Source organism: Neocloeon triangulifer, unplaced genomic scaffold, assembly GCF_031216515.1.
Source record: "Neocloeon triangulifer isolate White Clay Creek 2 clone unplaced genomic scaffold, ASM3121651v1 ptg000014l, whole genome shotgun sequence".
Taxonomy (NCBI): Eukaryota; Metazoa; Arthropoda; class Insecta; order Ephemeroptera; family Baetidae; genus Neocloeon; species Neocloeon triangulifer.
In genome coordinates, this window is record NW_026775556.1 from 901,689 (window position 1) to 929,564 (window position 27,876).

The 27,876-nt window shown below is 40.2% G+C and overlaps 1 protein-coding gene across 2 annotated transcripts; it reads right to left on the reverse strand.

The window, feature by feature from the left end:
* LOC132201499 (dystroglycan 1) lies at positions 1 to 27,440 on the reverse strand. 2 transcript variants are annotated; one of them, XM_059627701.1, is made up of 10 exons: positions 27,216 to 27,440; positions 7,353 to 7,492; positions 5,798 to 6,347; positions 4,833 to 5,144; positions 3,827 to 4,660; positions 2,932 to 3,534; positions 2,543 to 2,713; positions 2,211 to 2,485; positions 1,340 to 1,805; positions 1 to 1,115 (listed from the first exon to the last, which is right to left on the reverse strand). In XM_059627701.1, the coding sequence occupies exons 2-10, from the start codon at positions 7,457 to 7,459 to the stop codon at positions 810 to 812; spliced, it is 3,624 nt and encodes a 1,207-aa protein (XP_059483684.1). In that variant the 5' UTR covers positions 7,460 to 7,492; positions 27,216 to 27,440; the 3' UTR covers positions 1 to 809. The 2 variants fall into 2 exon arrangements, with proteins under 2 accessions (XP_059483684.1, XP_059483685.1); XM_059627702.1 differs by lacking the exon at positions 27,216 to 27,440 and adding an exon at positions 13,747 to 13,862.
* Positions 27,441 to 27,876: the final 436 nt, after the last annotated feature.

The window sequence follows — 27,876 nt, forward strand, 5'->3', positions numbered from 1 at the left end:
AAAAAAAAAATCATTGATTATAGAAAAATAAAATTCTAACGGCGGAGCAGAAACTAATTGGATGGAAGATAAATTAAGTTGATAAGAGAGACTCTTCATCGGGCTTGCTTTTTTCCGTCAAAATTTTACATATTGTCCAGAGATATTATATAGATGTGGAAACACTAATAAGTGAGAGTGGAAAACATCAAAAAAGAGATGAATAAAACCGACACAAACATTTTACACTCAGTTCGTTAATTATTAATTAATTTTTTTAATGATAATAAGGAAAACTTAAGGCTAATATCGCTGCAGGTCGGTCAGTCGGCACACTCGGCGCGCGCACACACCCACGCTCGGCAGTAGTTTTTGAGTCTTTGGTAACTAACAGCTAACTTTAGTTTCGTAGTTAGTGATTTTTTTCTCCCTAGGCTGCGGCAAAACCAAATTTATTCTCAACAGCGATTTAGAGTTTGTTTTTCGTAGTTCGGCACTAAAAGAGCCTTCTTGTGGACGTCAAATATTTATATTGTGTGTTGCACGCTGGAGGAAGAGGACCCTTTTCTCTTACAACAGGAATGGTCGATTCGGGATTTCAAAATGTTAAAAAAAAGTAAGCTTTAAAAAGCGAGCTCGTTTCCTTACAAAAGCTCTGTAATTTGACTTGTTTTGCAGCAGCATTTTGTGTAAACTTAAAAGTGGAAAAAAATGAACATCGCTTTCGGAGAAATAGGAAATTTGGTCAAAAGCTGCCCTTTGATAGAATTAATTTTTGGAAACTAAACAGAAAGCTCCCGCCATTCCTGTGCTTGGGGCGGCGCCCCCGGTTAGGGCGGCACGTACGGGGGTGGCTTCCTGTAGGTAGGGGTGGGTTTGGGTCTGCTCTGGCGGCCGTTCTCGCGGCCACTGGCGAAGGGCGGCGGCGGCTGGTAGGGTGAGGCCTCGGGTTCGTCCGAGAGCAGCGGGTCTTCGGCGGTTGGGTGGCGGTGCTGCTGCATCATGGGCGGCGTCGGGTGCGGCGACATCCCCAGCAGGGGCACCGAATACTCCGGAGGCGGCAGCGGCGGCTTCTCCTCCTTCATGATCACCGGGCTTTTCGCCACAGGCTCCACAGCCTTCTCGTCAAGCTCGTCCTACATAAATTTCATATCAATTTTAAATATTTGATAACAAAAGTTTAAAATTTTTATTTAAATTGAGAATGATTACCTCAGTTTAAATAAACAAAATGGAAAGTTTTTATCCATCCACATTTAAAATAAATAATTTCATAAAAATCAACCCTCATTATTTTTTATATTATATTTTAGTTTTTTTTTTTAATTGTTATTTTTGACAGAAATACAAATGTTCGTACCTGGAAGATGACAGGAATGCCCCTGGTTCGGAAGCCCGGAGTGCCTGGGCCGCTCCTTTCGCCGACGGCCAGTTTGCCGCGCCTCCTGCGTCTGTAGAGGGTGCAGGCGACCAGCAGGGCAAGCAGCACCATCGAGGCGATGACCACGGCCGGCACAATGTAGGTGATGAGGTAGTCGTCCGAGGCCTTGCTGCTGCCGAAGGTGTTGAGGTCGTCGTCGGGCGGCGGCTCGGGCGTCACCGGCGAGTGTTCAAAGGTGAACTCGCCCTGGCACACCCCCGTCGGCACCATCATGACCTTGAGGACGTGGAAGTCGGAGCGCATGACCTCGGCCACGCGCGGCGACAGCTGCGAAGCGGAGATGGAAGGGTTGCTGTGGCCCACGGCCTCCTCTGAGATGATCATGCGCCGCAGACCGGCCACCTCAGCCTCTGGACAACGGTCTGTTGGCATCGACTTGTTGTACCTGAAAGCAAAAATGTCAAAAGTAAAATTATTTGCTCCTTCAATTTCATTAAATTTTTTTTTAATATTTTTTTTGCAACTTCATAGCAAATCAAGTTAGGAAGAAAAGAGATAAATTTTTTAAATGCTTACAATCGAATGGAGGCATAATTGATTTTTTTAGATTGAAACTATTAAAAAAATGCTTTTAAAAAAAAATAAATTTTTGTGCATAAAAATGAAGTGAATTTACTTAAAAAATTTTATTTACCATCAAAACCTTCATTTCAAACTTTGTGATTAGATTGTGTTATATTATATATAAAATTATTGTAATTTAGACATAAACTGAGAAAAAAACTTGTAACACAAAAATAGCTAGAACCGGCTTGAACATTGAATTTAAATTAGATGAAACTGTTCTTACCACAAAACTTCAATAGTAGGGCTGGGTCCAGAGTGGTGCTGGAAGGGTGGTTGGCGCAGATTGTCAAGGACAATGTTCCTCGTGTCCGAGTCGCCGAACAACTCGGCAATCCTCTCCAGCAGTTTTCTCTTGTTGGCTGCATTCTTTTCAACTTCAGAAAGCGAAGGCTTGGCTAGGGTCATCCTGAATTCAACGTGGTGGGGTCTGTGCTCAGGAGGCTGCACCGTCACAACCAAACCGTCGTTGGCCGTCTTTCCGCTGCTGTCCTCGCATACCTTTTGAATACAATTTAACTAAGTAATTTGTTGAATTGGCAATTTTCCAAAACTTACCAGTTGGTACTCCCTAGTGCCCTTGTCATGTTTCTCAGGAACGCCGAAGAACTCTTGGTTCTTCACATCGAACTGCAGCCAGTTGGTAGGCTCGACGGGCGACCTGTTCATCAGCAGAAGGTTCAACTTCATGTTCCTGGTGCTGCCGTCCTCATTGTCATAGAAGGTGTCCTAAAAACAATTGGTTTTAAATGCAATATGTTTATAAAGCATTATTTTTTTGTGATAAATGCCTTTAATTTTGGCAAAATCTTAAATTTCCATTCTGTGCATAATCTTTTCGTATTGTTTGAGACAAAATCAGACTGTAATAGGATTTTAAATATATTTCCCTGATATTTCCAGTCAAACACATGGTACCGATTTGATTGGAAATTTTATCAAATTACCTCAGGGACTCTGTAGACAAGGAGTTCCCCAGCGACGGCTGTCAATTGGTCAACCTGGTTGCGCAGAACGGGCGAGAAGTTGTTGTCCCCTGAGTCAGGTGGCGTCTCCTTTTGCCTGGTGGCCGGCTGGGGCCCGAGAACGAGCGACTCACACTTGCTGAAGCCTCTGAAGGTGACGTGCTTGATGGTGAAGGTCTTGCCAATGGCCTCCTTGAGGGCCATGGACGGATCGCCCTTGTCGTTGATGGTCATGGCCGAGTACATTTGCTTGAGGGTGTGCGACGGACACTCCTCCTTGGGCAGCGAGTCGTTGGTCCAGGTGAAGAGGATGTTGTCTGTGGAGCTCATGCTGGCGGTGGCGTTGATCACGGTCATGTGGTTCTCGTTGGAGTCGCCGAAGAACCTGGTCAGACCGTTCAGGACGTTCATCTGCCAGTCGACTGACGAGGGGAAGTCGAACTTGCTGTCGATCTTGAGCTGCAGAGAGAACTCGTGGTTGACGGTGCGCGTCGCCTTGTGGTGCTGCACCACAACCTCCAAAGTGTCTGTCACAGTCTTGCCCTCCTTGTCCATCGCCTCTACATAGAAGTTCCATTTGCTCACCTAGAATTTAAGAAATTAATCAAACACAATGTAATTGTTTCATTTACTTGGGGGACTTGAGGTGTGAAAAATCTGAAAATTTGGAAACAATTGATGAAATTTAAAGGGGTTTGAAATTGTAAGATTCTACCTCTCTCTATTGCCCACCCAAAATCTAAAATTAAAAAATTAATTGGTAAATTGAGAAAATGATCAATTATTAATGGTACCGTTTATTTTTTCTTCGGGTATGCAGATTCTGATTTAAATTTTCAAATAATTTGTTTGGGCATCATTGAAAGTTTTTAGTTACCTGCTCCTCAAGAGGAAGTCCGTAGACCTCTTGAGTGGCGGTGTCAAACTGGATCCATGAGCTGGAGGAGAGGGCTGTGCCTTCGGCGCTCTTGAAAATAAGTCTCAACTTCTTGGTGTTGCCGTCCTCAAAGTCCTGGAAAGAGTCCTCAGGAATGGTGAACCTGAAGACCTTGCCGGCCACCACGGGCTGTTTGCGCAGACGCTGCTTGATGGTGGGGGCAAAGTTCTTGGTGCCGTACTCGACCTCCTCAGTGGTGACCCTGCTGCTGCTGCTGCCCTGCTCCGTGGTGGAAGAGCGCTCCTCGGACGTTGAGCTGGGAGTGCTGGAAGGCAGGGCAGGCAGCGGCTGCGTGACCTGAGGACTGGATGAACCTTCCGAGGTTGAAAGCTCGTCAACCTCAACGGATTCGCCATAATCCGGCTCGGGAGAGAAGGAGGGTGTGAAGGAGGGAGTGACGGGCATGAAGTCCTCGACGCCCACCCTGCTGGGCTCGATGGAAACCTCAACCTGGTCAGGTGGGGTCACCAGATCAGAGAGGCGCGTCGGTCTGATGGGCACCAGAGTGGGGGTGGGGACGATGGAGGCGACTAGAGCAGGGCTGTTGGCAGGACTGACGGCCACCTCGTCCTCGTCCTCACCCTCGCCGTGGTGGTGGCGACGGGGGTGTTGCGACTGAAGTTGAGGGGTGGTCGCCGTCGCCTCCGGAAAGATGGGCGACGCCATCGTGGGCACCTCACGCGAGTCCGGCGTCACCGAGTCCTCCTCTTCATCATCTTCATCAGGACTGCCATAGTCATATGAGTCGTCGTCTCCACCACCTGACCCCTCAGCCTAAAAGACACAAAATATTAAATTAGTTGTAATTTATAATTTAATTTTAATGGTTCTTTCCAATTTATTTTTAATTTCTGCTTTTCCCGCCAAATGAGTGATTTAGGATTTTTGTAATTTCAAAATTCCAGGAATAGAAATTCGAATAATTTTGAAGAGAAAAAAGTTTTACCAGAAGTGCCTGTCTCCTCTCTCTGGCCGGGGCTTTGGTCGTGAGCAGTCTTGGGGTGGTTTGCTGGGCGAGCCACCCTATCACAGGCAGCTGCAGCACTTCTGCCAGGGTGCCGTCCATGGCCAGCGCCTGCAGTCGCTCCAGCAGGAGGGCATGGCCAGGGCTGGCGCAGGTCGAAGGGAACTTGAGCACCACTGCTGGGTTGAGGGTGGTGCGGCCGTGCTTGGAGTTTCCAGCGCCGGCGGCCACCACCGTCTCGTCGTGCAGAGAAACAGCACTTTCGGAATCTTGGCTCAGCATTTTCACTGTGTCCTGAAATTGGATAGAAAAAAAATGTCTGATTGCGAGTTAAAATAGAGATTATGATACTAAAGGTGAAAAAATTTGCATCTTCTGCTTCAACCAGGAAACTTTCATATTTAACAAGCTATTTGGTTTAGATAAGATATCCCGATTTCAATGAAAATTGGTGAAAATTCTCTAAAATTATTTGACGTACTTTTCCAACAATTTTTGCCCCATTTTTAAGCAATTTAGTTTTTTGTTAATTTTGTTAGTAAGTGTGTTATATTTTTGTATTTTTGTGTGTCGTGTTTGTGTTTTTAAGTTTATTCCAGTTTCCGTTTTAATTTTTCAAAGAAATCTTAATGAGGATTCATATTTAGTTTTAATTTACATTGTCAAATATTTTCAAAGAGGACGATTATGTCTGCGTTTAAATAATTTTTTGATGTAATTAAAATTCCGGGGAAATTGGGCAAAACGAATCAGCAGTTCCATGAAGGGAATTGCAAATTTTATACCAACTTTCACGAAAATCTCTAAAACATGGCTTGTAATTACAAAGGTACAATTTTTTTTTAACAATGCAATTATTCAAGATATTGTAATTCAAGGACAATTTGAGGTAATAATTATAAAAGAAAAATAAGATTTTGAATTGAGAACAAGTTTTTGCAACTTACAGGCGAGACACTGAGGAATCCGGCGAGGTTCCTGACCGCGGCCACCCTGCTCTTGGGGCTGATTTTGGCGAGCTGGGCGTCGACAAGCACCGAAATCTGCAGACGGTCCTGGCCGGCGTCGCACTCGGGGACCTGGTAGGTGCTCTTGGGCACGACGTTGATGGCGAAGACGTCGCTGGCCGTCTCGCCGGCGCCGCCCCTCGCCACCACGCGGACGTACACCTCGCCCACGTCCGAGGCCTCGGGCACGCCCTCGAAGTGGCCGCTGGCCGCCTCGAAGAGGAGCCACCGGGGCAGCGCCTTGCCCTTGTCCACGACGGCCTCGACGGTGGTGACCTCGCCGGAAAAGGCGTCGACGGGCACCGTGAAGGAGAAGAGGTGGCCGACGGCGGCCGTCGTGTCCGCGATGCCCCACAGCCGCTGCACGCGCTCCGAGTCGCCGTTCGGCCACGACACCGTCGCCGCCACTTTCCACTCGGGCGCCCGACCCGACTCAAAGTCAAAGTCGCTTCCGTCCTCCATCGCCGCCGCCACCGCGGTCGCCGCCAAACTGCGACAGAAATCAAATATCTCTTTATTTCCAAGTCAAAGATGGTTTTTTTTCTACTAAAATTTGAAAACCGTAAATTTAACACTGAAATTTAGATTAAAATAAAAATCAAAATAATTACGCATTGGTTCCAAGCTCAGTAACAATGAGTAAGAAGAAGGCCTTAAAATTAAATACATAAATTTTGTGGCTAATTTTTAATGCAAGCCTTTATTGTTTTCCTGTAATAAATGATTATTAATAAGATTTATGAAATTTATCAATGCAAAACCATAAATATAAATTTTTAAATTGAACATTGACGGTTTTCAGGTCATCAACGTGATAGCTGTGGTTTTAAGCACTAATTGATTAGATTTGGAGGAATGCTTAAAATAATAGAAAAATGTTTTATGAAAATTATAAGATTGTTCCAACAAATGGGTTCAAAATATGTTATTACAAAGAGAAAACTATAAGGGTTAAAGGTTGAAGTTAAAATTGGGTTTAAAGAAGATTTTTTGTTCACAGTAGGCAATAATGGTATAGAATAAGTAATTAGAAAAAGGATAGTTTTACAAAATGCATAACAATATTATGTGAATTTGTGAGAAATATAATAGTTCGATTCCAATAACTCAATTTGCACATAAAAATTGGTTAATTCTAAATTTGTTTTGCTTTTAATTTTGTTCAATTACTGCCCTGACGGCCACATTTTAAATATAATATTTAATATCAGTGAAATCATCAAATTTTAAAACCTTTTAAATACAAATAACAAATAGTTTTAGGTAATAAGATTATCTTTGAAACAATTTCTCATTGAGAAAGTCTCAATTTGAAGTTTAACCCATTTTCCAGTAAATCCTAAGTCACTATAACAGACACGTTATTATTGCGTGAGCGTACAAAAAGTTGTAACTCGACAGTATAGAAAGAAAGAAAGAAACTTGTCCGTCTGCGGCAGAGAGAGCCAGTCCGTCTCTCTCGGAATTACGTCATAAAAGTTATTATAAAACTCACTTGTTGGGACTGCCCATGTCGAGCTCCTGCTGCAGGTGGTGGTTGATGGGGCCGAGCGCGGCCCCCAGGCCCACCAGCGCGAGCACCACCAGCGTCTTCATGGCCATCAGTCTGCTCCCTCAGTCAGCCAGGCCCATCACCTGAAACAAAATTTTATTCTATTTATTTGATTTGTTGCTCACAAAAGCAAAAAAGATATTATCTTGAAAATTAAAATTGAAAGAGTTGAGATGAGCGGCCAATTTGGACGGCAGATGTTGCGTCGGAATGAAGAGGCTGCTTTTATTGTGACGCGCTCTGTTGGTCTGGCGCATGAATGCAGCCCTTTCTTTCTTTATTTCTTCCTTTGAAGAGAGATAAAATGGCCTGCAAAAGGGCGCGTCTTCTCTTATATATTTTATTTCATTTTTTGTTATCTCTGTTTGCAAGTGACTTGGTTTGCGAAAAGGCGAAAATCGATTCGGCAAAAAGCGGCGATTTATTTGTTTTTCCGTTCGCAGAGACTTTCCGTGTTTGCAGTCTCGAGGGAGCGCCGCAAATCAGGGCTTTTATTTATCGGTGGCGACCACGCCGAATTTCGGCCGAGCTTTGAGGTGGATTTAGTTGCAAACTTGAAACTGGTTGCGCGACGAGCTAGACGGGCGAGAACAATGGCCCTGTCGCGACAATGGACGCTGCGCGAACAGGCTCGATCAATGCTTGCAAATGATGCGAGAAAGAGCGACACAGCATCGAAAATATTTCTCTGGTTTATCTCGGCACGAAAGTCTCGCTTGTTTTTAATGTTGAAAATCGTTATCCAATCGACCTTTGATTGCCTCGGAGCAAATAAACCGTTCAAAACAGGGAAAAATATAGTCGATTTAAAATGCGATAATTTTTTTGATAAATTATTTCCTTACATGACGAAATATTACAATTTATGGAGTTGTTTGTATATAAATTTTGTGCCGCGAGAGGAAATTAATTCGAAAAGTTAAATTGCGCTGAAGGAGCAAAGAGCAATTTGGCGTCACCTCTGCGCACATGTGCTCGCTCGCTCGGCGGCTCGACATTTTCACAACAATGCCGAGAGCTCCATTCTGCGCTGACGAGCAAACTCGCGCTCGCATAATTACTCTGCTGGTGACGAGTTTATTTACCAGCGCTGCCGGCAAACGAAAATAATCATAGCGGCTCCAGATAAAACTTTTGTTCCTCGATATTGTTGTAAGACGCATTTAAGTGGTTCTGGTTTGCAAGGAAGTTGGATAAGATTGAAAATTTGATTTTCCTATTCTTTGGTGATTTTAATTTAAATTCAATATTCTGACCAAAATTGTTATAAAAATTAATTCAATGCTAAAAAATTTCAGATAATTTTGTATTAAAAATTGTTTTGTGTAAAAATGAAGCTTTAAATTTCACAAAAAAATTGAAAACTAAATATTTTTTTAAAGTATGAATTTTGTACTGATTCTTGTCAAAATAATTTCACAGCTTATGAATTTTGGCTGCAGCCCGCAGCCGAAACATGTAGAGCACGTTTTTGTTTTTTCTTAAACAATATAACAATATTCTACCAGTAAATTTTCTATTTTATAAGGAAAGATTATTAAAGAGATAATTTCAAATTAAATATATATTAAAATAAATAAAATGTTGCAAAAAGATCCAAAAATTTTCATTTGTATTTTGCCCGTTTCAACTTTAAATTTCCATTTCATTTTGCACAATGAAGAGTTTGTCTGGTTCAAAATTAGTTGGCGAGGGCAAACCACGAAACTATCCATCTCACTTTCATGCGTGCTCAAATTTTCGTTTCTGACCAGGAATCGTGTCAGGCAAAACTGTGAGCGCAAAACGAGTCAGACGCGAAATTTGTCCGCGAACTTTTCTCTCTCTCTGGTCTAGGCGGAGAATGTAAAAAGGAACGAGAGGCGTTAATCCCCTTTGGGCCGTATCTCGGCTCACACTTTTGGCTTGTCGCGCGCGCGCGTGCAATAAAATTAGAATAATTGCATAATTACAAGCGTCAAGGACGGAAAGGGAGGATTTGGCGCTCCGCAAAAATGCAAATCGCACCCCTATGCGAGGCGATCGACTACAGCAAGATGGATAAAATGACACTTCCCTCTCAAAAGCATCCCCCACTGGTATCAGAAGGGGTGCAGATGGTGTCAAGTTACTTAGAGAAAAATTATTATTTTTTTTTAAACCTCATTTTTTCTAACTTGTATTTCTGATACGCTTTAATTATTTTACATTAAAAAAATGATGAAATATTGAACATTCTTCAAAGAGGGTTGGATTTTCTTATGTAAAGCCGCACATGGAAAAATAAAACGAGAAATTTTGCAATTAAATTTTTCCTTTTTTTTACTTGTAACCTAATTTTATTTTTTAATTCTTTCATGATTAAAGTCAGCTTGGTAATTGTTTCAGCATTTTTTGTTTGAACAGTTTGCAATTTCAAATTTTTCTATACATTTAATTTTGTCCTTAAATTAACTTGTAATTATTGCATAAATGCTTGAATGACCTTACATCAACTATATAAATCCATCAAGTTGGTGTTTGGCGTCTTCTTTGTGTCAACCGCACGCCGCTGCACCAGCCCCGTTGAGCCATTATCATTTTTTATTTTCGCCCGGCTCTAAAGGTAATTGTGATTTAATGCGTTTGTGTGCGCGGGTCGCTCTCCGGCTCCTTTGTCATAATTATTGATCGCCGCCCGCGTGCCACTGCTGCGCTCCACACACACGGAAAGATATAATGTTGTGAGTGAGTACAAATATAGGATACGGATAAGGGTTTGCGCCCGCGTTGTCACAACAAACAGCCTCTGACCACCGCCGTAATTACCATTCAAATAAAAAATAAAATTCTGCAGGCAAAATCTGTTCAATCTGACCTTGCCCCTTATCTAATAATTGCAAAATTTAGTATAGAATTCTGATATGGGCTCAGAAATTATCATCTTTTGGCGCGTGGCGCACTCGAGTTGATTTCCTGCTCGAAAGTTATTCTGTTGATCGAGATGGAAAATTCATAAAAGAGCGAGATTATTTTTTAGAGGTAACGAACAAAGCAAAATAATTAGATTTTTATTTTCAAACGACTTGTTTCATTCCAGTTGGAAAATTGGGCTTTCATTTCGTTTAAAATTGAATTACTTTCCCAGTTTGCATTTCGAATTTCGAGGCTTTTTGTTCGGCCAAATGCTGCGTGAAATCAGTACAACGCACACGTTTGGGGAAAAAGCGCGTAAAAAATGGACGAGGGGATGATCGATGGTCAGGGCGGCGTGCACTCGGGCGTAATTGCAAAGCGGCCGACGCAATATTTCAGCCGCCCAAAAGCTACACTTCTTGATAAGAGAGACCGCAAATAAAATATATAAATAAACCGTCAAAGTTTTAAGAGAGATGTTATTTGCGAGATTGCTTTTTTTACACGTGACGGATTTTAATGAACACCGCGGCAGACAGACAGACGGCGGGAAAATAATTTTCGCCGGAGCACCATTAGCGAATGTATAAACACGAGTGTCTCTGCCTTGTTGCAATTTGCAAGAGCACGCGGCGGGGTTGCTTTCAGAAACTTTGCTCTTCGTTAGGAAACGATTTCAAAGTTTCTTTGGAGAGAGAGAGAGAGGAAGAAAGCCCGCAGCAATGCGTCCAATTTGCGTTTGCACGCGTTTCGCGGAAATTCAATAACCGCCGGCAGACGTCGAAAAGGCAATATGATACACCGAGAGAGGAATCGACATGCATAAAAGATCTCCAGACGCCAAGAATCGCAAGCTGGATCACCGGCCCTATTCATTCGCACCACATTTCCTCATTCCACCTCGTTCCAAGAAAGAAAAAACAAAATTTCACCCGGATTTTTTTTTAAATTATCAGAGATTTGAGTTTGGAATCAAACAGAGGGTAAAGGAAATTAAACAATGAAAGGAACAAAATTTTAAGGTGATTGTTTTTCTATTTAATTTCTTTCTAGTTATGTTTTTTACTAAAAAAAAATCCTTGGTAAGACTTAAGAAAAAAAATTAATCCGGAATTAAAAAGTTAAAAGTATTTTTTTTTCAAATATTCATTCAGTTCGGAAAAAATGTTCTGCTATTTTTATACGGGAGTGGCATCAGGAAATCGACAGTCAACCTGGGCTGAGCCCACCGCGCGCCCGAGGGGAGCAAACCGAGAAAAGCACCCTTAATCACCCGAACAGCTTCGGACGGCCCAATTCACGCCACACTCTCGCAGCAGGATTTTTTTTTTCATTTTTCCTCGCTCGAGCAAACCAAAAATAACGAAACTTTTGAATATTATACTGGGCGAAATTTGCCAACTTTTGGCCGCAGCGAAAAGTTTGTTTTCTCCTCCCACTGCGGACCTCGTAAATATTCTGCACAAGGGGAGTCCAAGGGCCGAACATATTGTTGCAAATTAATGGAGTTTGTTTCTCGTTTGCTCCCCGGCCGGATAATTCACGGCCGCCGCCCTTTTTCCTCCGAATCGACGCACCTCTCTCGCCAATCGACGGGCGATTCATATGATTAATTCATCGTGCACGGGGCGGAAAAGGAAGTCTGGAAACTGAGTCGGCGACGCAACTCGTGATTAAAACTCGTCTGGAAATATAAACGGACGCGCCACATGACCTCCTTTGACCTCTTGTGCATATCGTCATTTTTTGTTCGTTATTATTCAGAAACACTTTAAAACAAAATTTGATCTTAATTTAAAGTTTCCAGAATCGATTTTCTTTTTTTTATGCCGAGCTGGGAAAAGAAACTTTCGAGGTTGAACAGGACGAACAATTTTCCCGAGCTCTTTATTTTTACTTCGCATCTCTCTTTTCCTCTTTATTTGTAAAAGGCGAGAAACTAGTTTTGATTCGGTGCCGGCAAGATTGATGGTCGCGACGAGTGAATATTTCCGCGAATCTGTCGTCGGATGAGCTGCTCTGATCGATACTGTTGGCAACACGCGCCGGCAAACGGACGAACAAAAAATAAAAAACGCGATGATTAATTGGATCCGGCTAATTGAAATATTGCTCGTCTGCTGCTGTTATTGATTTATGCTTCTTTTTCCTCCCTTTTATTTCCAGCCGCGGCTCCATATTATTATTTATTTGATTAATCCGATTTGATTGCTGGACGAGCGAACAGAATTAATTATAATAAAGTGCCGTTCAGATAAATTTGATTGACAGACATTGAGATGGAGAATTATTCCGGCACCACGTATGGAGATTTTTTAAATAACTTGATTTCATCAAAGATAAATTAATAACGGTAGTTTAATTATTTTTTTAAATCATATAATATTGTCATTTGAACAAGTAGAACAAATAAGACTGGAAAAATATGAAAGAGAGATTTTTCAAAATTCTACGTAGTTGAAGTTTATTTATTTTTTCTTAAAATTACTTAAATTTGTTACTGTTCTAAATCAGTAAAATTATAAAAAGTATCTGAAAAGATTAAATTAAAGGTTCTGAATATTCTATTGTATTTTTATTTTTTTATTTATGTAAAAGCAATTTTTTTTGCAATACGAATTTTTGATAATTTTTTGATAATTTTTCATTTGATTCAAAGTAACAGAAAAGTTTCCGGATTTCAATTTCAAGCACTCATTTTCACTCTATAATTGGATAGGCAAACATCGATTTCAAGCCTCACTAATTAGCTCTCGTTGGGGGAAAATTCCGCTCGATTGGCGGTTGGAAGAGATCGACTGCGGCAATTTCCGCGCTAGATTTACTACCGGGGGCTGCCAGCACACAATTAAAAGGATCAGAACGTCACTTCGAGAGGCCTGCTGGATTTTTTCAATCCTCTTTGGGCCGTTCGGTTGCTTTTGCCGGCCAATTAATCGCGGAAGGATCGATCGCAGAGCTAGGGTGGTTGGTCGCTCGGCACGCGGGTCACGACCCACCTAAGCCTATTCAAATGCGTCGATTTCTTTTGCCAAACTTTCTTAAGGAGATCAACAAGGCGAGCAGACAAAGAATGAAATGAAGAAAGATCTGCTGTGGGTGAAAAAAAAAGAGTTGAACTTTGGAGGAGGAAACGAAAGGTCAGCGCGTGACATATTAGACGGCATTTCGTTTTAACTTATCTCGCTCGAAAACAGATTCGATGGGCGTATAAAAATATTTGAATGCACACCATTGTCTAAATAAAAGCTGAAGCTGGAGAGTGTCTCGTTTAGATATTCATAAACGCTGACAGCTGTGCGTATGTCTCTCTCGAGAGGATAAAGGGTCGACAAAAAGTTGCCCAAGAAAATATTTATGAGTCACTGGGGCGAAAAAAATGAGGCTGTATTTATAAAAAAACGACAGACTTTTCTGACTTGATTCGAAGGTGACCTTCAATTGATTCAAATTTTCAACTCACCAATAAATTCGAAAGATAATTTTGTCCTGTATAAAATTTTCCTTGTAAATCTGGAACATTGAATGAGTGTTGGCGACGGAGCGATCGAGCACCAACTGTGTGTAACAAGTCTCGAGTTACGCCACATTCAATTTGCTCTGGTCGTGGGGGCGCGCAAACGTGGGTCATATGATCTAATTTATGCAATGCAAGAGCGCGCCTGATTATTCAATTGTCCAATTGAGCGCCATTACTGCTTCACATGTACGCGTCTGCCTGCGTGAAAGAATCAACGCGCGACAATGGGAGACCAAAATAAAATATGGCACAAAACGTGTGTGGCGCGGAAATAACCCTCTTGTTTTGCAACGCACTGGGTCACGCAGGCATCAGTTGTGCTCTCGCTCGTCGGGTCAATCGATGGTCAAACTCATTGCGCTCGTCGTCATCTGGATTGAATCATGACACACAGCTCACATAATCAAAGTCGAAGAACCTCCAAGTGAAGCACAAATAATGTCACTTCAGTTCTTTCAACTTCATCTGCAAAAAAGCCTAGTTAAATTTAGAGATACTATAATTGGGCATTTATAGAGGAATTTATCTAGGAAAGCAATCATTTTGAGTTTCAGATATGTCTATGAGCCTTTAAAAAGAAGGAATTGTTTACCAAAATTTTGAAACCAAAAAAATTCTGACTTCTCCATTTTTCCCGGATATTTTGATTTTAAAGAAATTAAAAAATTGAAACTCCGCAACCGCGAATGCTAGAATGATAAAAATTTCAACTCTTAACGTAATTTGTATGCCAAACATCTTTTATGTTGGCCCCAATATGCTGCAGGCCAAAGGTCAAGGCCACTTTTAAGCGATTTTATGATTCTTTTAGTAAAAAAATGATGGCACCTTTTCATTTATTTGAAAGTATAGGAAGAAATGTAGATGCGCAATTTTACAAAATGTATTTAATATTCATAAAAAGCTTAATTACCTTCAAGTTAATAAATTGGGTGAAAAACAAAAGAGTTAAAAACAATTATTCCTTTTCATTGACAAAAATTCCAAAATAACAACTATTTCCGTTCAAATTGGTCTCATTACATATCCTCAAGTAATATTACTTGTGCTATATTTTTTTCTAAACCTGAAAAAAAATCATACAATTGCTTTAATTAGTGACCTTTGACCTAGAACAGAAAAGTTGTTCGTTATAAAAAAGTTCATTAAAGGTGAAACTTTATCACGCGGTTGCAGAGTTAAACACGTTTTAAATTTTTTCAAAATGTCCTTAAATTTTTTGGTTCCAAAATTTCATTGAACAATTCTTTTTTAAATGCTCTTAAACTATGTAAAACTCAAAATGATTGGTTTCCTAAAACATTAATGAAATTCCTCCAAAGGCCCTGAGGGCACTCATGGAAATGCCCAATTGTTTTAAAAAATTATTTTTTAGACTGTATAGAAGTTTTGTAACAAGATTCTCTGTTTTGCTAGGCAAACTTTCAGCGGGCCATCAGCCGAAAACAAACATTGGCTGCTGAGGATAATTAAGCACGCGTCAGTCAGCACCCATTGTGGGAAACGGGCCCGTCCGTGAGAAACTTTGTGAATGAATGAATGCGGATTTATTTGCTTCCGCACCCCGAGCAGATTTTTCCCTCCCGGCACAAATGCAGAGCAGATGGTCGGCACCTGAAAGCCCTTTCAAAGTCAAGCTGATTAAATTCGGTGGCTGCACAAAATTCGTCCTCGTAATGCCAAAAGGTTGCACAAGTCGCCGCAAATTGGATGAGCCTTGCCGAGCAATTTTTCCACGACTTTCATAATATCCAATATAATTGTTCTTATACGTGTAGTCTTTAAAAATAGCGAGCAGTTACGAGAGAAAGGTTATAACGACCATTTATCTCAATTCCAGGATTAATTAAATTTCCTGGACGCTCGTTAAAATGCAATCATTTACAGTTACAAAATGAGGTATATGCAAACCCATTACACTGCATTCTTGCTAGTGTACAAGGCAAAATTAAGGCGATAAAATAAATTCCCTTCAAAGACATGAGAACAGTAAAAGACGATTTTGTCTGTTCAAAGCTTAATTTATCTCTTCATTTACGTTTGCTTAGCAGATTTCAGTTCCAATGAGAAAAAAAAAATAAATTCAATTCATTGGAGATATAAATTTTGAAATTTTATATTATTTCTTATGGGAATTTAGAAAAAAAATTAAATTGATTTAATGAGAAAAGGTTCAGGTGTTTTAATTTCACTGTAGATTATAACCTTGTTGAAGAAATCTTTGCTTCAAATGGAGGTTCAGCGTCTTTTGAAATTTCGGCTGGAACGTATGTAAATTGCTTTGCAGCACGTGCATTAAATCGCTGGATTCAAAGTAACGCAGTGCGAGAGAGAAGTGGAAATGTGGAGAGCTGGCGGGAAGTGGGTCTTGATGGTTATTGCCGCTTTTTATCAGCGCCGAGTCTAGGCTGGGTGCGTGTACTCGAAAGTCAGAAGGGCCGCCGCGGTGAGCGAAAATCGAGCTGCAGCACATCTGGTCGGGGCTAATTCCGTCGACCGACCTACCTACCCATTTATTCGCGCGCACTCTGCATAAGATAAACACGCAGAGCAAACACAAGCCGCTTTATAAACTCCCTGCTCGAAATTTCGCCACGAAATAGGCGAGAAAGAAGTTCTCTCGGATCGAAAATGATTTTTTTCTCTCACATCAAGTTAAATCCTGATTTATTGGTAGTATCGGCGACGAACGTGCGAATCTTGAGGGCATGTTTGCTCAGCGTTGGAATAAAAGTTACTTATAAAAATTATAACAAAAACAGGGCGAGCTGTTTGCTTTGCTCCAAAAGCTCCTCTTCGCACGTGAATTTGTGTCCAAATAATTGTGAGCTTTTAATGAAGTTCGGGGCGCAAATTGCAGCCGAATGAATAAACCATGAGAATATATTTTATGCATGTGCGTTCCGGAGCAGTCTAATTTGCGGTCGCATATGTAAGTGCGTGCAGCGCAAGGAAACCCAACACCTGGGCGACACCTGAGGATCGACCCGACCACGTCGTCGGCATAATGTTTCCTTCTCTGTGCCTGCTCTGATGCTGCCTGAACGGCTTGTGATGGAGCAGAGCAACAAAAGAAAAGACCAGATTGGCCGCTTGTTGTGCAGCCAAATGCACTCACAACAGCTGCATCTCGGTTTGCATAGCCTTTGTGAGCAAAACTTCCCAGGACTGCAGAAAAAGTCAATATACAGGCGCGGATTAGGGGCCCAAGGCAAACAAGAGCGATACAAAAAAAAAATTGTATTCTATTTCACCCTTTTCCATCATATTTGCTTAAGAGAAATGTTTCTAAACTCAACAGAATGTCTAAATATTCTTACATGGCTCTTGATTACCAGCTTGGATCTTTCCTTTAAATCTGCGAAATTTTCTGAATATTTTGCAAACCAATTTGAATTAAAAACAAATTCAATGAACGATTTGGCAACTCAGGCTACACAAGTCAATTATTTCTTTTCTAATTTTGCAAATAATCGAAAATTTTCATCAACAGTAAATTTTTTAAGAAATGATGCAATTGACGCATATTTCATGATAATATGTTTTTTTTTTTAAGTCTGACAACAAATATTTTCTGTTGAGTATATTCTAAAAAAAAAAGTAAAATAAAGTGATACAGTTTGTGGTTGAATTTGAAGGGGTAAAATTTCAACATTCATGTTGGAAATAAATTTAAAATTTGAATCCCTTCAATTAAAGGATTGGATTTCTTCAGGGGAATTTCTTTGTCGCTCAATTTCCACGCGTGATTTATGAAATTCCAGTCCAGTGGATGCAGAGCTTAGTCAGCAGCACAGAGGATTATTTATGAAATGAAGTGGGTAAATGAAGCGAGGCTAAATCCGGCGCGCGAGAGAGCGATGACTGATTGGTCGGCGCGCGGGTGGTTTGTTTTTGTGTGTATAAAAGAAGTACTCTCGCTTTCTCGAGAACTAGTGCGAATTGTTTAAAGTGCGCAAAGTCAGAAAGGTCGTAAAAGCACAGTTCCGGGACGAACTTTACGAGGCCGGTCGTAAAAATAAATATTGAAATTTCCTCCGGACGACAGATGGCTCGGAGTGCAATTAAAACGATCGAAATTAATAGACTGGCCGGAATTGGTGCTCAGTAAATAATCAGATAGAGTAATTTCACTCATTAGCAGTGCCTGGACAAGGAACAGTTACCGACCATGTGGTGGCACTCACAGCGTTAATTGGCAATTAACTGCACTTAGGATAAAGTTGACTATAAATGGGCGCGGAGTGTCGCCTTTCTTTTATAATAAGAGGAAGATTCGCTTTCAGCTGCATTTGAAATTTATGGAAAAAAATTGTAAGCGAGTCGGATGACGCAAGCGGCGAGCATGACGACGAGAGATGCAGCCCGCGGCACCGGCGCGTCCATAAATAAACACCGTGCACTTACAACATTACCCAGCAGCAGCAGCAGCAGCAGCAGCACGGCCAAGGGTCAGGCGAGACACAAAGATCAAAAAAGCAGAACACGTCGATCCCTCGTTAATTCTCGGCTTTGTCTCTCTTTCTCTCCTCAAGTACTAAATCTCCCTCGCTCGGCGCTTTCAATTAAAATGTTTACTTTGGCGCCGACACCAGACTATTCCCCAAAAATTCTAAACACAAAAATCTATTTTCTCTCGGCGCAATTCGTCTTGCTCGAAATTATAAAATATACACAGAGACTCTTCGCATTTTAATTAGTTGCGCCCTCTTGAGAACGCCGAGCACGAGGGTTGAAAGCAGGGGAGGAGTTTGCACGGCCAAATTCATCGCCTGCTGCAGTGTCGCGTTTCGCCGACAAACAAACATGAATGAATGAATATTCAACCAGGCTGCCAAACGACCACCTCTGTATCAACAATCAACAGCGGCGAGACCTCCCTGCCTAATTGATGAACCGCTCGTCACTTTGCTGCAATTTAGTCAAAATTTAATCATTTTTCTCGTAAAAATTGAATTTGCAAGAGAAGAATATAAAAAATTAAAGAAAACTGACCTACTGGTATTTTAAATGAAAAATTGCATAAATCAATTTAGCAAAGAAGTCAGTCAAAAGCTTCATACTGTGATTTTGTCTGGAATTTATATCATGGAATTCCTGGCAAAGTCATTGCACAGTCTGAAGCTATTGACTGACTTCTTTGCTAAATTAATTTCTGCAATTTTTAAATATTAAAATCAAAATTTTTCCAATTTTTTTATAATTGTTTTCATTAATTCCTCCCACTTACCTTTTATTGGAAAAGACAAAACCCTAGTTTTTTTTTATTATTCTTAAATTGAAGCTGTATTAAACGCAGTTGAAATCATTCTATTTCGATGAACCATGAAGATCATTGCTTAATTAACCATTTTTCGTTAAATGCAACAACATATTTATGGGTTTTGCAGTAAAGAAGAAGCTAAAATTAAAAAGTCAAAATTTTGTCAACCTGTTTTCAGTGAAAGGTGCGTGCATTTTTGAATTTTTGAGAGGAACAGAGTTATCAATATCCTTGAAACGTGTCTCGGCCCGGGAAGAGCCCCATCAAGCAAGCCGAGAGATCAATCAACGGCGAACGATCGAGTGCCATCCATGTGTGAAATGAGAAAGAGATGCACTCAAACCTGTTGGCCTTCTAAGTCTGGTGGGCGCGCGTGGGTCGAAATGTTGCGTTCAATGCAGTCGCTCCGACGGGGCGTTGATTATACATTCGACAACACTGCGCTGCTTTTTCATTCGAAATTATTTTTGTTTCATCTGTCATTTGGTGTTTGTGTGGCTGCGCGTTTTGTATATGTAAAATACGAGCTGCGGTGGGAAATTCAACTGGAACGCACTCGGCCATACATAATTCCAGATTGGACTTTCGATTTTCAATTTTGGCGAATCGAGCGTGCCCTTGCATTATTATGTCGGTGCTGCTGTCACACGAAGGGGGTCGCGGCGGCGGGGAAGAATTACCGAGAAATAATTATGAAGCCATTCATGTTGGCTTCGAGGCTTATAATGGCTTTGAGCGTCAAAGGAGCTGATCTGCAATTCCGCCGCCGCGACTTAAGCCGTTCCATTAATTCCAGCCACGGCCCTCATTCTTTCCGGCGGCTCGTTTCAAAAAGTCGCGGACTGAGAAACCGGCAGGTTCTGGGATTAGAAAAGAGGCCAAAAGGTGGATGCGAAAAGAGCACGGCTCATGCACCGATGAAAACTTATTATCACAGCAAACCTTTAGCGCTTGCCATAATGGTGTGTATGGACCTCCAGAGGTCATCTTGCCCCTTTCTGGACCTATCCCAAGGGTCCCTTTTTATCCTAGCAAATGAGGTTCACTTTTTAAAAGGACTAAGAGGGTAATTTTTTAAAAAAAGGTCTGGAATCAAATAAATTAATTTGCTCAGTTGTGCGCCAGCAAATGAGGTTCACTTTTTAAAAGGACTAAGAGGGTCAATTTTTAAAAACAAGGTCTGGAATCAAATAAATTCATTTGCTCAGTTGTGCGCCAGCAAATGAGGTTCACTTTTTAAAAGGACTAAGAGGGTAATTTTTTAAAAAAAGGTCTGGAATCAAATAAATTAATTTGCTTAGTTGTGCGCCAGCAAATGAGGTTCACTTTTTAAAAGGACTAAGAGGGTAATTTTTTAAAAAAAGGTCTGGAATCAAATAAATTAATTTGCTCAGTTGTGCGCCAGCAAATGAGGTTCACTTTTTAAAAGGACTAAGAGGGTAATTTTTTAAAAAAAGGTCTGGAATCAAATAAATTAATTTGCTCAGTTGTGCGCCAGCAAATGAGGTTCACTTTTTAAAAGGACTAAGAGGGTAATTTTTTAAAAAAGGTCTGGAATCAAATAAATTCATTTGCTCAGTTGTGCGCCAGCAAATGAGGTTCACTTTTTAAAAGGACTAAGAGGGTAATTTTTTAAAAAAAGGTCTGGAATCAAATAAATTAATTTGCTCAGTTGTGCGCCAGCAAATGAGGTTCACTTTTTAAAAGGACTAAGAGGGTCAATTTTTAAAAACAAGGTCTGGAATCAAATAAATTCATTTGCTCAGTTGTGCGCCAGCAAATGAGGTTCACTTTTTAAAAGGACTAAGAGGGTCAATTTTTAAAAACAAGGTCTGGAATCAAATAAATTCATTTGCTCAGTTGTGCGCCAGAAAATGAGGTTCACTTTTTAAAAGGACTAAGAGGGTAATTTTTTAAAAAAGGTCTGGAATCAAATAAATTCATTTGCTCAGTTGTGCGCCAGCAAATGAGGTTCACTTTTTAAAAGGACTAAGAGGGTCAATTTTTAAAAACAAGGTCTGGAATCAAATAAATTCATTTGCTCAGTTGTGCGCCAGCAAATGAGGTTCACTTTTTAAAAGGACTAAGAGGGTAATTTTTTAAAAAAAGGTCTGGAATCAAATAAATTAATTTGCTTAGTTGTGCGCCAGCAAATGAGGTTCACTTTTCAATAGGACTAAGAGGGTCAATTTTTAAAAAGAAGGTCTGGAATCAAATAAATTCATTTGCTCAGTTGTGCGCCAGCAAATGAGGTTCACTTTTTAAAAGGACTAAGAGGGTCAATTTTTAAAAAGAAGGTCTGGAATCAAATAAATTAATTTGCTAAGCAGTGCGCGAAAGAAATGAGGTTCAATTGGAGCTTCAAAATGACCAAAAACAAAATTGTTTACATTCTCTGGTGTGAAAGTGCAGGACAGATTTTTTTGTGTGCGGATAACTTTAGAATCGCAATCGATTAACAGCTGATTTGCCGTTTCCTATTGAAAGCATTTTAAACCAAATTTGGTGAATTCAGGCTTGAGGTTCAAATTTATTTAGGGAAATCAAGAAGGAGAATCTTAAGGGTGAAAATTTTGTATTGTTTTTTGACGTCAATGAATTAATTTTGTTAAACATCCAGAATTAAAAATAATATATTTATTATTTTAAAATACTTGGCGTGCTCTTTATGAAAAAATATAATTTTAAAACTTCGCATAAATTATGAATTAAAAGATCTGCCAACAGTTGTACATTAATTGTAATCTTAAGAGAGAAAATCGTCGATTCTTTATCAACTTTGAATCTTGTTTATCTCATTGTTAGTCTTGGTGCGAGATCAATTATTTATACACATCCGCGAGACGCCTCTCTGCCCATAGCAAAAGCAATCTATTCCGGGCGACAAAGATAATTAAAATTCAGGTGTCGCACCGCTCTGGGTCGGAAGTGAGTCAGTCACAGGGGAAACATAAACAGGCAATATAATTTGATTCGAACACCCTGTGATCGGTGCAATCGAAATGCACGTGCGCCCTTCCTTGAATGCTAATCAGACCGTCCCGCGATTATGTTTTTATTGGGCCGCTTCAGATCTGCCCCAAGGCCGCGCGCAATTTCTCCAGCAAGGGCAGGCCAATTGCGCAATTCGTCGACTTGCACCCGCGACGCATCATTATTGGATTGCTCTGAACGCAAACAAGTGTCTCCGCAAATTAATTGGACGCCGACCTTCGCAGATAAGAAAAGCGCCGAGTGGCTTATTCGAGTGGATAAAAATAAACCTCCACTAATTTGATTATCAAAATACTCGGAAAATTTTAAAGTTTTTTAAGCATTCGGAGCCGGAATTCTCGTTGTTTGCATATATTTGGAGTTTGGCTTGTTTGCTGAGAACTCGTTAGAGCAAAAAAGGCCGCAACGAAAGTCAAACATTGACAGCGTTGTTGACACAGTCGAATAATTTGGCGCGGCAAAAAGCGAATCCGCCCCGATCCGCGTTGGCAAAATAAATTATTACGTCATTTGCGGCCAACCCTTGATTGTCTTTGTCGCAGCGAATTCAAAATAAAACGTTGACGTCACGCCGTGGGGACAGACGGACCGACCAAGGCGCTGCGCTGCACTTATGTATACACACGCGCGTCGTTTTATTAAGGAAATGAGCGGTTGGCTTTTCAGCGCTGCACACACACGCACACACTCGCCAATCAACCCTTATCAAGGCTGATTGGAAAATTAGCACCAACATCTGCGCATTGCTCCAAATCAATGCCGGCTCTCTTTTGTTTGCTCCAATTCCGATCAACTTTTGCAAGAAAGTGATGCTTTTTTCTGACAATTTTATATACTTATATAAGCACAAGTCTCCAAAAATATTTCATTTCTAGGAAATTTTCATTGATTTGAATAGAAAATTTTAATTTTAAACCGTTTTAAACTGTAAATATATCCATGTAAATTTTCAATTGTTTATAATGTTGACTTACATTGATTTTTATTCTTCCATATATTTCTAATTTTTATCAATTTTGGTCCAGTCAATTTTGAGATTAAAAAAATATTTAAGACAAATTCCATAAAAAAAACATGTTTAATTTCAACAATTCAGTTCTCCCATAGTATATGTCTTGTTGGAATTGACATCTGCAAACCAGTGATAATGCAGCGAAAAGTTATCCTCAAAATTAATCTGGCCGTTTTTTTTCATTTATTTTATTTTGCTAAAGCCTCAAGTACAATTATTTTTTAAAATTAATTAATAATTTTAAATTTTGACCCCCCCCCCCAAAATTGCAGTCTTTTTTCAAGTAATATAGCGCATATATTTTTGCGATTCCGGTGCGGCACTTTTGGCGTGGAAGCTGCCGTTGATGCATAAATAATTGGCAGATACGTTCCACATACAAATCCGCGAGGGGAACGAAACGCGGAAAATATGGAGCAAAAGCCCAGAGGTATTGAGCGCAAGTCGTGAGGAAAACTCGCTCACATATAATCTAGTTCCAGCCCGTCAGAGTTGTAACATAAGAAGTTGTGCCTGCTGAAAAATTCATCCCGCACTTGGGAGCGAACTTTACTTTTTTTATATAAAAACGCCAGTTTCATTCCGCGAAATCAGACAAAAGGAATTTGGCGGATGAGTTTGCGGTTCGAGTCATTTTTTCCTCTTTCTTATCTCTTTGGTTTGGCGGTTATCAGCGAATTCTGCCGAATTATTATACTCAGCGGAAATCTGGCTGCGGAAAAGTGACGACCGCAGACCAAAGATGACACAAAACCAGCGGGTAATGGTTTCTAAATTGGCCAGAATTGGCTCTAACGAAATGGAAACGGCGACTGCGGTCTTTGGTCTTTTGTCTCACGCGAGACAAAAAGATTTGAAACGAGTTTGTTCAACTCCCTCCATTAGAATTATTTTTTCTTTTTGCATTTGCACGTATAATAAAAAACGGGCAGTGCCGCAACGCACAATAAACCCGCGCCTCGGGCCAAAAGAAAAATCGTGCCACTCTCAGCTGCTGGAACAATTAGCCGTGCGAAGGGGCCAAGGCCGAGTGGCTAATTTCATTGACACTGATTGGCCTGAATTCGCGCAGGAGGAAAATCGAATTTTATTCTCACAAATTGGCGACAAAATATTTTCAAAACCGCACAAAATTTATCGCCTCCGGTCTTTTGCTACATTATTTGCGTGTCTCTAAATCAACAACCTCAAACGGGGGCTTCGATTTCACAACGAAAAAGGGCACGTCGGGAAAAATTTTGAAATCAGATCGCGGCCGAGAGTGCATCGAGCTTCACCAGACGTCACCGGAGACCATTTTTGCGGTCGCACAGTCAAACTCAAAAATCCGAGCCTATATTGAAAAATTAAAAAGTTACATAGCAACAAAACTGAACTGAAAGAACAAAGGGATAGAGATGCCAAAAAAATTTTCAGAAATTAAAGATTATCATTTAAATTGGATCAAAATGGAATATTTTCCTACCTAGAACAGCAAAGATTACATTTATACATTAATCTTTGATAATTTTTAGCGTAAATTTAAATTTTAGAGAAAATTTCATTTACAGTTTAAAAACTGAGAGTTTTTTTACTCATTAAAGACATTTTTCATCGTTGATTTCTACAAGCAATTATAAAAAAATTCATCCACTGGTTTGATTGCATTTAAAATGTAACCTTAAAAAAAGGAAACAAAATTGGCTGCATTTTATTTGTAACTCATAATTTATCCAATCCTTAAGAAACTTGATAATTTCTAATTACTCCACTCAGTTCTTAGCTCCATCCTATGATTCATATATCACATTATTATTGCTGACGCGAGGCCTTTTTTGAGCCTTTCCTTTCCAACTCCTATTTCTGTGCAGCCGCAGCAAATGAGTAATCAACCCGTTTTCCTCTTCTTTTTTTCATTTCATTCCCGGTCGTCATGTGGGAACGGAGGCGGCTTTGTCTTTGCCGTCACCTGATCGCATAATTATTAATTGCGCCGGTTGGGCAAGTGCATGAGCCGATTGCGTAAGCGGAGACCAATTTGATCCAGTTCGAGCACCGACCCCGCAAAAGCAGTCGAAAGTTTTGATGCAGAACACAATCTTCTCAATCGACAAATTCCGAGTGAATCGGAAAGTTCTGCGAAATGTTTCAAAAAGGTTCATTATACTCTGAAATATTTAAAATAAAATTCATTGCTTCAATAAAACCATTTTTAGTTTTTTTTTTTCATTTGAAGCATTAAAAAATTGTAGTAATTTTCTTACAAATTTGGCTAACTTTTATAGCGCAGCTCGACGCGACAATAAGAATCAAGTTGCACGTGACGCGATTTCCTTTGGCCGTCAAAATCCAATAGATGTCAACACGCACGTTCTTTTATCGCGACCATTACTTTTTTTTTTTACTTTCGCACCCTTTCGGAGGATTCTGCGACAAAGTGGCCTCGAGGGTGGCGCGAGAAACAAAAAAGCTCTCGGGTAAAACAATAAAGCAGAGGGTTGAGTGCTTTTCTTTCTCTCTCTCTCTCTCTCTCTCTCTCGGTCGCACGAGAATGAAACTCTGCACGTTGGGAAAATAATAATGAAACGAAAATCGAGAGCGATTGAATTTCAAATCGTGAGAATCACACAGGCCGAAAAAAAGTTGCGGGTCGGATGATTGGAAAATTGAATTTAATAAATTGCTTTTCACTTGGCAATGAAAAAGAAACGGAAGCCGTTCAGGTGCCGAATAATCTGCAGCGTTAGAAAATTCCGCGAGGGACCGACATTGTTTAGCTTTCAATCAAAATTTTGCATGCGCCAAGGGCAATTGTGTGATTTTATAATAAAAACATAAGAAGGAATTGATGCCACGGTTATTGGATTAATTTGAACTTCTTATAAATAAAAATCTTAAAAAAACAAATTGTGCTGGAAAAATCACGTTTAATAAAATTTGACAGAAATAAACAAAAATAAAAAATTTCTATAATCAGAAATCTTAATTTCCTCAAAATGGAATTTAATTTAGAAATAATTATAATAAAAATTAAAAAACTCACACTTAAAATTCATTTTTCCACTCACAAATTTCAATCTATTTTTCCTTTCATTTGAAACTTTTACCTGATTACTTCTTTATTTAGTTGGATTTTAATCTAATATCAATCAACAATCTTTTAAATTTATCAATAATTGAGAAATTACTTGTTCGAATTTTTTTTTTTTAATTTCTGAACTTATGAATCGCTTGCTGGATTTTATTCGTTTATAGAAAAAACAATTAATTTAGTTCATAGCTGCAGTGAGCTGCAGAATCGAAACGCTTTACTCAAGATCAATTAAATAGATTTGCGAGAAAATTTATCTAGGCTGGAGTGGCAGGTAATATATCAATTTGAACGGGCTTGACACGGGATAATTACTGAAAGTGTCTCGCACCGAGAATAAAATTGGCAACAGCTCTGCCGGTTCGCCCCTTTGTCGAGTGAATCATCAATCGGTCTGACGACTCGTTTTTTTTCTTCTCCACTCTCGCTATTATTATATTTCGTTCGCATAATTTTGGGCGGACAGGTAAGACTTGGCCTACATTCGGCGCCCTGTGTAAATAAATAAATCACGCCACTGTGCATGAATATTCATCTCTCTTTATCGCCCTGATAAAGAGAACACTCACAAAATCCGCCCCCCTTTGGGCAAGCCGAGCTTTTATTATGCAGCTCGAGGATAAACAGAATTTTATAACAGACTAATTATTATTGTGCTTTTGCTCATTGGTGAAAAAAAGAGCAAAAAATTGCAAGTCTGCATTTGCAAGACTTCCGTGCCAAACCCGAAGCAAATTCCTTCATCTCAGGGCCCGAAAATATTGAATTAAAATGTCCACAAATAAATAAACTCGAAGCTAGAAATTTACTAATTCAAGTGCATCCTTAATATTTTCAAAGTTGGAAAATTTTCTCATATAATAAACATAAAATTCAGGCTTTTTTTATTATTATTATTGTTTTAATCAGTTTTAGTCCACCTAAAACTTTTGCAATCCTGAAAACAAACACAACAGGTCCAGGGCCAGGGCATTCAATCTAAATTCAAAGTGGGGCCCGTGGGACCGCGGAGGGCCCCGCAAAGACCACCCCCGAGTCGCGAGGGTTGGTCGGGGGCGAAACTGGCGACTCACCTTTACAAACTTGCCGGTGGCCAAGTCTCCTCCTGGGCCCTGGGTCCTAGCAAAGAGTGTGTTTGGTGCAGGTGCGACTAGGACGGCCCCTCCCACGGCCCACACCGTGCGATAACAATGCAGAGTCGGCGGCTGAAGATGGCGAGCCAAGTCTCCGTTCGACTAACTTGCTCTTCTCGACCCGACTGGGGAGGCCATTGCTTTCTTTTAGTTTTAGTTTCTTCTTCGCTCGGTTCGGCAGTACGGCCGTACTACGATCGAACTGCTTGCATGCTGGCGACATCTGCGGCCGAACCGTGATCTAAAACCGCATACCGGTTTGAATATTTTAAAACCGGTGTTAATCAATTTTTGAAGGCGACAAAATACTTACCAAAAACTTTGAAATTTTGAAAATATTATAAAAATATGTTATTTAGCAGTGATTATTTGATGTAATTTTACATATTTGTATTGATTTAAACCAGTGTTTGTTGAAAAACCTTGAATTTAATAAAAACGCTGATTGCCAAAACCGGTTATTTCTCAACCCAATCAATTTTAATATTAATTTTCCACTTATAGATAAACAAATCCGCATTACCACTCTCTCTTCCAACTCAACTTGAAATTCGTGAGAAACTAAACGTGTCGCGAATGTAAATCAGAGCAATTAGGCTGA